We start from the raw sequence: 12321 nt of genomic DNA, 5'->3' as shown, positions 1-12321 counted from the left end.
CATACATCTTAGCATTTAGGGCCCTATAATTGATATTCAAGAGTTTAATAGCATTGAATGACTAGTTCTCCATACAAAATTTGGTCAAGGAAATTGCCTTCACTATCTACAAAACACCCAAGGAAGGTTCAACACTAAGATCCTTAAGCTCATCTTCCAAAAGCTTCAAATTAACCTCATCCGTGTCCACCATATTAGTTATAGGAATGTTCTTTCTTTGATTTTCAACATCTTTATTGATCCCCTTTTTGGGTTGAGGAATTCAGTGAACTGTACACATCATGATTCACATTATCCACAAATTTTTCAAGATGGAGAGTCTCTTTATCAAAATCCTCATCATCCTCCTCTTGATTAATCACTTTTTCCTCCTTTGCCATGTCATTCTGAGGAAGGCCTTGGTTGTCATGAGAATGGGATGAAATAGGGGAAGGACAATTATTGAGAGGCTTGTATATTTTGTCCATCGAACCACCAAAATACTCAATATAACCATCATCCACCATCTTCAATATCTTTCCATCCTCCTCCCTTCACCTTCTAACTCTATTTTTGTATCCTTTTAACCGATATTTTTCTTCTTCCTCTTACTCATTTCACTCTTAATATCACCCAACTCTTCCATAATTCCTTTTCCCTTACCTTTATTGCTAGAAGGAAATTTCTAGCTTTTATCCTTATTAAACACCAAGGACCTCGCAAGGTTTAATTTCACATTTTTCCACTATGTAATCATAAATTAAAACCATTAAACCTTGGCGCAAAATGGGTTTATGTCGATTCTCTCTATGAACCTTGATACTATGAGTGAGAGAGAAGAGCTGACAGAAAGGAAAGAAAACTCATTTCTTAAACCTAAATTATTTAAAAGGGTTTAATTGTAGTTGTGGGTGTTAGCCCTTATTCTAGTAAAGTGCAAAATCTAATATTTGTATCATAAAATGCTCAAACTTTGTTGATAGGGTGGGATTTCTACTTGTTTCCATGTCCATTAAAGTTTCCTAAGTATAAAACCCTAGGTGAAACTCTTGAAAACCTTTACCACATTATAATTTTGAGTTACTTTTTGAAATCAATTAATGAAGGGTCGATTGTCATGTTTAAGGCCCCTTTGTTTTCCCAGCAGTCAAAACTTTTTAATGTTTCTAGTCTCACTGTGGTCGTAAAAATCCCTAAGTCCTTTTTCACAGGTGCAATCATTTTTCATTCAAATATGAGTATAGTATGATGTCGGGTTTCAATCTAAGGGATTTTTTAGTATTCATTGCTCTTGCTTCTTCCCCATTTTTTTTGCGCAAAAAATGCTTGAGTCAAGTTTGTGTGAGAAATATCATTTGGGTTATGCATCAACTTTCCTAGAAAATTCATAGGATCCATCCCCAATTCAAAAGTAAATTTTGTAGACACCTAAATCTATTTACATCACTATGTAATCTTATTTAGTAGTCTCCTAGGACATTACTAATTAAATATTCATTATTTAATTAATTAATCATCATCCCCTAGTTAATTAATTTATTTAATTGACTATAGTCCAATTGATAAAATCAAATGATAACCCAAAATCAATCTATCAATTAAATCCATATTCCTCTATTAAATTAAATAAATCCTCAAACCTATTTAATTTAATCCCACATCCCCCATATTATTAAATAAATTATCAAAACCCCTAAAAATATCCCTAAACCCAACCTTTACCCCTAATCCAACTCATCCAACCATACTAACCTTACTTGGCCACCTAACTAACCCATCCCATCAAAGCTAAGCCACTTGCCCCCTAATCCCCTTTCTAAACTAAGTTTAATCCCCCTCCTAAACATGTGCACAACTTTAAGCAAGGGTTGAGACTTGCTAACCCAAGCTAAAGTCCAAAGGTCTCCCTTATCCTCTTCCATCCCTATCCAAGAGAATTTATGGCTCTTACATACCATTAATACCTCTTGCATTCCATTAAATACCTCTTACATCTCTCTTAAACACTCATCCTCCCTTGTTACTCCCTTTGACCAACCATTATTCCATCCCCTCACATTGATCCTCCTTGGGACAAGTGTCACTTCCCTATTGGCTCTAAACAAGCACAATCCATGTGCTTCCCTTTGAAAGCATCATAGCCCTTCCTCACCATTCTCCTATCCTTGCATCTTGACCCTCCATTTCACTACCCCTTAGCCTATAAATAAAGCCCTTCCCTCTCACAATCTATCAATCCACTTTTATGAAAACTTATAATGCCCCACTGACTACTACATCATAGCCATTTTACACCATCATAATGCTGAAATACATCCACACCTCCATTGTTGAAACTCTCACCCATCTACACATTTGGTAAAAACCCCCACCCATTGGAAGCTTGAGTACATCATCAGCATACATCCCCTATCCATTAGGGACATATCTACGGCATAATAGGTTACACCCAAGGAGCTTACCATTCTTGGTTTGCCTTCTTTCGGTGGTAACCTCGTCTTATTATAAGTTTTTACTTATTTACTTATGTGAATTCTTTTACTAGTTAGTATTCAATATTACACTACTAGATTAGGTGATACATTTTGGCACACCCTGTGGGAGTCCGCATTCGGGTCACTATAATCACACTTTTGTTTATTCATGTTTGAACTAACCAAACTAAGATTTTGTGTCTTTTATGCATGTAGGTGTTCTTCTAAAAAAAATTGAAGGCACCAAAGTCCCTTGCCAAGAATTATGCTCCCGGCCATAAAATCAAATTCTAGTTTCACCAACATTTTAGAACCCCTGGTTCGCAATCCCGTAACCACAAAATTGTAAACTCGTATTTGTGAGATCGTGATTCTCAACCCACGAGAATACAACCTTGTGAACGAGAAATCACCCTTTGCCCCAAACCCCACCACTACGTGCCATTAAAAACATCCGTGTTGTCATACCCACTAACCCTATTCCCATGGGAACGCTAATTTTTACCAGCAGGATCGCTGTAAAAACCTACAGGAATGTTTCACCTATTTATTCAATCATTGTACCCGAGTTTTTTCCCTCCACTATCAAACCCACAGATAAATTTGTCAGTGGGAAAGTGTACCCATAAACCCATGTGATGATCGTTTTGCAAGATTGCCCTGTTACTTTCTTCTCACGACCCATTTTTTCGTAGTTTCACCAATTTTTTTCACTGCAATCCCAATACCTTTTAGCTTTGATCCTGCATTGTGGGATCATAGTTTAAACCCATGAGCTTGCTGGATTGACCAACCAGTGGCAAACCTATAATCTTTTTTTGTTGCAAGTATTTGTGGGAGCAAAATAGTAACAGGTTTTTGCAAGTTTCTTATAATGATTGCTTGAAAACCCATGTTTAAAAGCTTAAAAATGAACCATTCTTGATTTTTCATGGAATGCATGTCTAAATATTATAATGTTTTTCATTGGAATGTTTGGATAGTTTAATTAAGAAAATCCACTCTTGAATGGCAAGTATTAAAAACTAAACCAGTGCGATGGACACTTCATTTAAAATGCAAATGAACATTATGTGAAAATGCTTCCATTTTGGGTCTTAAAATAAATCCATCAAATCTTGAATGCTCTAAAGTAAAAATATTCTACTTCCCTTCTTTTCAAAGCTTTCATGCACGATTTACCTTTTGTTGACTCCATTTACTAGTCTTTGCTAGTCATGTAGATAAATTTGACAATGTCCTTAATCAGTTCTAGTTTTTTCTATCTACTGAAGTGATTTTGTATCTTCAAAAAAAGAGGAATGATGAAGTCTTCCAAAATATCAAGAGGGAACTTACTAGGTTTATGCTTAAACTCACCTTCTTCAATATCTTGTCTCAAGTATCTATGGTTGTAGAGTTCCTCAAGGACCACTTCATGATCTAGATTAATGAGGGAATACTGATTGTATATAAGGATGGTATACAACTAGTCCATTCTTTTGACATTTATTCAAACATGCTAAATTAGGAAGAATGTGAAGCTTTAAGATAGCTCACTAAAGAGAGTCATTGATATCTAGAAAGTGAATGGGGCCATCCAACTGAAGTGGGACAAGGTAGGCCCAAGTTGGGAGACTACCACTTACTCTCCTCAAGGTGTAGATCCTCTTATCGGTGCTTTTGAGAAAAATAAAGAAAAAACTAGCAACATTAATTTTGGTGCATTGGACTAGTCCTTCACGTGAAACAATATCATTTTGTTAATTCTTTGTTATCAGCAAGATGTTTTTTTGTATATGATAAGCATTGTAACTTGTCACTATTTATTTTTTTATTCACTCATGAGATTACATGGCTTGGTTTCAAATTTAATATTCTTACATGATTGATAGTAATCATTATTTTGATGTTGTACTTCAAGTTTTTTATGCTATGTATGTAGTTTATCCTTTATCTTATTATTAAAGAAATTAGATCAAAAGTAAGAATGAGTATAACTTTATCAATTTTTGTGAAATTTTTAAAATGAAAACATGTAGTTTTCATTCAGTTGACAACTATATAGCTCTACCAATTTGAGGTGGTCCCTAAAATTGGTAACAAAGTACTTCAGATAAGTATTTAGAGTAGACAGCGTATGATTTAGATATCTAATTATTTAAAAAAAATAGTCCTCAATAATATATGATAGTTAAAAATACATATTAATCATTTTCATTATTTCTAGGATAAATATTAAAAATAAGTAAAAGGATAATATATATGTTCTACAATTTTTTGAAGTAGATAAAATTTAATTTAATTTTGACACAACTTAGTGATTAATTGGAATAATTTTATAAACATGTGTGAGGGAAGTGTAGTCGAATTAAACTCTAATAAGTAAGCCCAAATTTAAGGAAAATATCAAAAATAAAAACTTGCACAAAATTTAACTTATGCACAATGTCATTATAGAGAAAAAAAACAAGATATGTTACATAATTGTATACATGAGGTGGATAGTGTTCTCAATTATTTTAATTTTATTAAATATAGTAAACCTAAAAATAATTCTAACTATAATCCTATTGGTAAAATCTCAGTGTTGATCATAATTATAAACACTAACCTTGACACTAAAATTTACTATTATGTGTCCCTAATTAGAACCATAATGCATACTATGATCTAAATACAAAACCCTAAATTTTAACTCCAATCTCAAACACCCAAACAATAATTGTAGTGAGAATATTAAATAAATTAGGGTTATGATTTTTTATTACACTTACAATCAAAGGAAAAATTTATGTAAGCATAAGGATTAATATTTTTCATTAAAGTTTATGGTGAGAATTTTTATTATAGTTCAATTGTAGTTAGGTTTATGATTAATATTTTTTTCAAAAAAAATATATTTAACCTTAACCTAAGTCTAAGTCTCTCCTATCCCAAATCCAATTTGCTAAACCCTAATCCTAATCCCACCCTAAATTATGATCCTAAATCATAATTTCTAATCACTATTATCAAAAACTAATCCTAGCCCTTATTATTGAATCATAATGCTAAATGTTGAACTTTAACCCAAATTCTATCATAATTCAAAATCTACTCAGAGCTATAATACTAACCATGATGTAATATCATATCCTATTTCCAAAAATAACTAAATAAATCTTAAATTATAAGCCTTAATTGTAATCCTAGTTCTAAATGCTACACCCTAAATAATAAACTCCAATCCCAAACTCCAATCCTAACCCCAATTACCACATCATAATCCGAAAAACTAAACTTTAAATCTAAATCCAATCTATAATCCTAAATGATAAACCTTAAATCATTATCCAATCCTTATGTTAAACCCTAATCCTAATTGCTAATCATCAAGTCTAAATATACAACCCTAATTCTAAATCCTAGCTCTAACTATTAAACCTAATCTTAATATAAATCCCAATCTTAACTATTATGCATATCCATACCATAACGCTCAACGTAATAATAACCATAAATGTTAAACCCTCATACAAAATGTAAAAGACTAACCTTGAATCCTAAATCTTAAGATAAACCCTAAGCCTAAATGGTTAACCCTAATAACTTGTTATGAATGTTAAACCATGATCCTAATCCTAAATGTCAAACCCTAATGCTCACCCTAACCCTTAAATCCTTACTTTAACCCTTGTCCCAATAAAAAACTAACCCTAACAAAAGTCCTAATAATGTAATTCTATGTATTAAAATTAAATTTTAATTTATAAAGCCTTCAATAGATTTAAATTAATTAATAAATATAAGATTTAGTATTATAAAAATGAGTTTTGAAGACTTAGAAAATAATTTTGAGAAAAATATTATTTTACATGAAACGTTAATCAATTACAAATGTATTAAAATAATAATTATTATAATTAAAAATAATAATTATGTCTTTGATTTTGTTATGAATTTCCTTGTGGAGGAACCTATTCAATTTCTTATAAGTTTCAAAAAAAACTATGACATTTTTCAACATTTCAAATCTTCTTCTTCTTTTTTCTTTTAAACCCATGAAATCGTTGGCATACACATTAATAATGACTTACTTCAACATTTGCAAATGTGTGGATGTAAATATTTGTGTGTGCACTTTATATAGCTATAAAATATGAATCACTAGGTCCTTAGAAATCTTTCTATTCAAATCATTCATAATATTTAAAATAATTGGTTTCAAAACTTGAATATTTACTATTTATTTAAGGTTTTCCATTGTCTTGTTTGTAGGTGGCAGTAGTTGCATTGCAAACCTTTTGTTTGTTCTAAAAAAGTGTGCCCAAGCACTCTACACATCAACTTTCAAGTAAAAGGAAAGGTTTGAGATTCTTTTACACTATTTTAAACCAAAAATAATAACTAATAATAAATATAAAAATAATTAAATTTACTTTTAAATATAGTTAGATATAATCATAAATGAAATCTAGAAGTACATATCATAAAACAATGATGATATAAAGCAGATATTTGAAGGAAGAATGATATTTATATATTTAGAGAAAAGCGTATGAAAGAAGAGAACGATGTTTTATAATCTGAAATATTTTCGATAAATATTGTTCATTACTACAAATATTTTTGGTCATGAATAAACATATATTTGATATTTGGAACATAAGAGGTAGTGGTCTCGAAGAGGTAATATCAAAAGTTACAGAGATGTAGATATAGCTAGTGGAAACAAATAAAGAATAATCATGATATAAAAGTATGTGATGAGATTATAATTATAATAATAAATAAGAATAGAAGGTAATATAGATTGATATCAGTAAATTAGAAAGAAGTGAAAATTAAAAATGTTATTTGACATCTGCTCAAACAAGATTGGAAGTAGGTGTAACAACTAGTCTTTGAAAAGTTTACAAAAATTTACCAATGTCATAATAGTGTATATTGTTTTTAAATTGATTATTTGGTATAATTATAATATTATTCGATTAGACATGCATAGTGAAGTTAAGATATGTGCTCCTCTCAAAAGATTGTGATTAGGAGTAGCTCATGGTGTCAGCCAGATGATATGACATTTGTGAGAGAGACAAAAATGAGACTAGTGTAAATCATTAATACATAAAATTTAATAATGCAACCATAGAATTTGACTTTGTTTCTGGCAAGCTTAATTTTTCCCTAGTGTATGATGTACACATCTTTCTGGCGTTCTTGCAAAACTGGGTCCCTGGATATAACTACGGGGAGAAGCAGAACTAGTTATGATTAAAGCCTCCTGATCCGACGTCGAAGGATTGTGAGGCTTGAATTTTGACATTGCCGCGAGCTCTTCCACGGCGTATACCACGTGCTCAAGCCTCGCTACGATCTCCACCACCAACCACGCAAACGTAGCCAATGGTAGTTCTTCTCCAAATTCGACGCCGTGTCTCAGCATTAACCTCTTCTCGTCACTACTTTCTCCATGCCATGATCTTCTTCTCGTCGCCCAGCTTACTGGCTCCTCTCTATTTTCATTCTCAAGTACGATTTTCTGACTCGGCGTTCTTGTTGTTGAATACAGTAAGAGCTTTGGTTGAGAATTCAAGGAAACTTGAAGATCCTCCAGTGCATGTTGAACTTCTTCCAATATTGGCTCGAAGTCGTATATTCTCATTTGTTCAATGCAGCTTGACAGCTCTGCCAGTAATTTGGCTGCTTTGTGGGCGACTTTGGTGCATGGCTTCTTCAATGGTGAACGAAGGGAATGAGGTACCTGAAACGTATGCGAAACAAAAATTCATCAACTATAGTGGATGCATTGAAGATAATTTGTAAATTTAAGGTAATGATACCAAATGAGGAAATACATACGAATATACCTCGATTTCAGATCGAAGGCATCCGTGCAAGGCCACAGTAGGATAAGCCAGATAACGAAGCTTCACTCCAATTTTCACATACTGCTATCATGGATGCCGACATCGAAATAGATCGTGCCTTGGCTCCCACCTAGCAAATGCTTCCTGCAATTAACATGTACAATCACTGCTTTCAGACGATCCATTTAACATTCTTTAATGTCAAAAGTTGTCATGGCTACCACTTAATTAGTTTCTTCTAATAACTATATATTTTTACGGTTTACCAAAGAATCGTCGGTAGCCTTTGAGTCCAGCACAGACTTGTATCCTCTGTGTATAATATCTTCTGACTCATCTTCCACCTTCTCATCAGTACGGTATCCGCCGAAATATTCATCCACGCATCCTAACATCAAATATATCATGCCCATTACATTAGTCGGATATTTTAACTAGTTAATCTACCGAACTGATAACAAGCCACACCAATCAAAGCATACTAGTAGTTCATCTATAACAGCCCATTGCGAAAAACATAAATTTTACGCTGAAGAAAACGTTATGTTTTCATCACAATCAAAACAAGGATTTCTAACCTCAATTGTTTTCGTTCGATTTTCTTACCCTGCAGAGATTTCCCCAAGCCTTGTAACTTCCTGCCAGTGGAATTGCGAAGATCCTCGCCAGCCCAAGTGCGGAAGATGAGCAGACTTACAACCAAACACACTCCACATCCGATGAGTATGGTGGCGAAGCGTTCGTATGCCATGCGTGATATATTCTCCAATCGATATCCAGAGACCGTTATCATGCTGAATGTGAGCAGGAATATAAGCACTGCATAGTCAAATTTATTCTTGAGGGAACGAAATAAACGGGCATACGTGGTAGCCGCTCCTGTAAAGCAGGAATATAAGCACTGCATAGTGAAATTTATTCTTGAGGGAACGAAAGAAACGGGCATACGTGGTAGCCGCTCCTGCAAAATGAGTGTAGTGGAGTACTAATTGAGATTTGGTGAATGCAACAAGGTGATTCCAATAGAGCACAAAAACTCACCCACGATGAAGAGGCAAACGAGGAAGGCAAGAAATGCAGCCACCATGTTTCCAATTCCTCTGTTGAGGCCTTTCTTCATGGTAGCCCCTGCTCAAGCAGCAACAACAGCCATTCTAAATGTTAGTCGATTAGGGTGAAAAAGATGGTTGCGTGGGAAACAATCGAACAAGGGGTAAATTAAATTAAACTAACTCATACCCGCAGAGAATTCGAGAACGACAACGACAGGCATGACTGCCCAAATTGCATGGTTACCAAATCCCACCCTTCGAAATAATCGATCCCACAGAAATAACAGCGAAACCGATGACAATGCCAACCCAACTTTTATAGCATGCGTAATCCTTCTGGGATCCTCTCTTCCAACATCCATTATGTTTCTACACCACCCCATCAAAAACTTGCTTATATTTAACCAAATTTTTCTTAGAAATCCCTCGTTTCGAGACTCATTGTAGCTAATTTCTTCAATAGACGTCCTGATGTTAGTTCTGCATTCGCCGCTGCCAAGAGACGCCATGGTACACAAAATCGATTCAATCAAATTTCAGATACAAGAGCTTAAATTTCAAGTAGAGGAGATCCAGCCAACCTGATTTATAATGTAATTTAATCTTGGTCTGAACAGTTACACAAGCGCTCAGAAACTCTGAACACCCTGGCTAAAATCTTGGAGCACCTTGTAAATGAGCTCAATTGTAGTAAGGAAGCAGATCTTATAAATTCTGAGGATCGAGAAAACCGTTCATTTCTTCTTGCGGTTGCCTTACAAGATGGAAGAGAAAAAACTCGGCTTCTCGAATGTATCGGCCTTTGCATTTCTTGTTTTACTAATGGCAGAGATAATACTTGTCACGGAGAGGGAGAGGGAGATTATTGAGTTACTTTATTTTCATTTTCACAGAGATAATACTTGTGAATTCTGGGTGGGTGATCTTGCATCTCTGGTTCTTTTTTGGTGAATTGTATTCTTAGATTATTATTTATTAATAGAAAAGGCTATTATAAATTTTTTTTTTTAAAATTATTTTTATATGCAAATATATAGTCTTATAAAATTTAAACGTCTTTCGTTGAAAGTTATTATAGGGAGATTTTATATTATCATTTTTTCTAAATAAGAATATATATTAATTTTAAATTTTAAATTCCACTCTATGGATTGTTCTTTTCGAAATTTGGATGAAATTGCATGATTTCTTTTTCTTTTTTCTTACTTTATGTATGATGGATAATAGACTTTATTCTACCATGTAAGCCAAGAATGACTTATAAAGTGGGATCAAGTAAGGGACTTTAGATTTAATAATTATCAAGTGATAGATTCTTGATTACAAGAATCTTTAAAGAGTAATATCTATTACTTTTAGATTTTATTGGATGATTTTTTTTTCTAGGTGTTCAATATCAAATTTCATGATCTGTCATTTGTCTTGTCATATTTCCCATTTCTAATATTGGATAAGATAGTTTGTGCAAAAACCTTACAAAATTAAATCTATAAGTAATATATGCAACCAATAGCTAGATCATAGATTTTGATTGTTTTTGTACTACTTCGAGATATAGTATTTGAATTTTTTTATTAATATTTTATAAAAATATAAATACATAATTAAAATAAATTTTCAGTTTAAATCTTAAAAAAATTACTTTAATCTAAATTAATCTAAATAATAATTGAATATATTCTTAACAATCCAAGATAATATAGTCCAACTTCATGCGATTAATTTGAAGGCGTTATATGATTTATTATGCCTAAGAAGGAAATCATCCCCTTACCATCAAATATTATTATGTGGCTAAAGGAGTTTCATATTTGATGTCACATTTATTATGTATAACACTAGCTGTGCAAAATGGATGACTAGCCCAATAAGAACAACCATAGTGAATGAAACACTATCACCTGATGGATGGCTCACTGACCCAAATCATAAACAACAAATTAGCCGCCCATTATCATAAAAAATAAGTACCTACAAGAATTTGTCAATCTACTATCAAAACCATTATAGTCTATAGTGTCATACAAGTTACCAACAAGAAAACTAATCAGGCTACCAACATTAAAGTTCATATAAAAAGTTTCCATATTGGCCACACAAGATCAAAGTTTAACCATCATAACAATATTAAAAAATTAACACAAAATGAGGCCAAGTAGTCGTTCTTTCTTCTCATCAGGGGGTTGGTTTCCCTTGTCACACATTCAACATGTCATTTAATTGGAACCTATAGAGTCTTTAGGTGTTTTCCTCATCTTCCTCCACCTTACCTCCCATCTTCCCTGACTGAAGAAGCTAAAGAATGGTTACTATAAAATGCATAAACTTTACACAAAAAATCCACCAAAGTGGTGAACCTCATATTCAAATAAATTTGCAGGTTCTTTTGCTTTTTCATCTTGGTCCACAATGTCTTCAATTTAGCTTCAACCTATTTGAAAGTACTTTGATCCAAATTGGTGGGTGGGTCGGGGTCTTGAACAAGGGGTTGCATGGGACAAGTAAAAGGGTCAAGGGTTGGACAGGGGGTTTCTTAGGGGGAGGGGAAATAAGGGGGTCCTCCTTAGGCCTCTTGAGAGGGGAAGTAGATGTCATGGATGAGTTATCATTTGTGCCTAGGTTATCATCCTTTCTCATGAGATTTTCCATGCCCATACCAAGTGTAGCCAAAACATGGGTGTTTATATCTGAGAAGGCTTCTGCAATATCTTAGAGTATACCCTGTTGTTCCTCAATATAGAAGTTCCTCCTAGATTTTTGCTCCTACTTAGCATCATGGGTTCCTTTTTTTCCAATCCCCTTAGACACAAAATCCCAGTCTATCTCTTCCAGGCTATCTTTTATTTCCTCTTGCTTTTCTTCCACATGTCCACATTTCTCTGATGTAATACTAGAACTTCCAATTATGTTATTTTAGACATTTTCGGGTGTGGATGTAGGTGAGGTTAGGATGGAATTAATTAACTAGGGGTGGGAGACATTCCCATA

General features: G+C 33.4%; 1 protein-coding gene across 1 annotated transcript; it reads right to left on the bottom strand.

Annotated features, from left to right (window-relative positions):
* Window positions 1–7587: 7587 nt before the first annotated feature.
* Window positions 7588–9842, bottom strand: LOC149563378 (aluminum-activated malate transporter 14-like). The gene is made up of 6 exons (XM_089828147.1): window positions 9521–9842; window positions 9323–9409; window positions 8888–9160; window positions 8548–8669; window positions 8282–8362; window positions 7588–8175 (listed from the first exon to the last, which is right to left on the bottom strand). The coding sequence occupies exons 1-6, from the start codon at window positions 9840–9842 to the stop codon at window positions 7588–7590; spliced, it is 1473 nt and encodes a 490-aa protein (XP_089684273.1).
* Between the last annotated feature and the right edge of the window lie 2479 nt (window positions 9843–12321).

Source organism: Cupressus sempervirens, chromosome 4, assembly GCF_028749045.1.
Source record: "Cupressus sempervirens isolate cs-2001-9-10 chromosome 4, ASM2874904v1, whole genome shotgun sequence".
NCBI classification, from domain to species: Eukaryota; Viridiplantae; Streptophyta; class Pinopsida; order Cupressales; family Cupressaceae; genus Cupressus; species Cupressus sempervirens.
This window is presented reverse-complemented; position numbering and strand designations above follow the sequence as displayed.

What these genes read in the sequence shown, in the direction of transcription:
- LOC149563378 (XM_089828147.1), bottom strand. Translation starts at nt 9,842, where the DNA reads ATGGCGTCTCTTGGCAGCGGCGAATGCAGAACTAACATCAGGACGTCT. An exon ending in CGTTTGCCTCTTCATCGTGG is followed by an intron (nt 9,161 to 9,322) that starts GTGAGTTTTTGT and finishes CCTGCTTTACAG; the next exon opens with GAGCGGCTACCACGTATGCC. An exon ending in AGGCTACCGACGATTCTTTG is followed by an intron (nt 8,363 to 8,547) that starts GTAAACCGTAAA and finishes CCATGATAGCAG; the next exon opens with TATGTGAAAATTGGAGTGAA.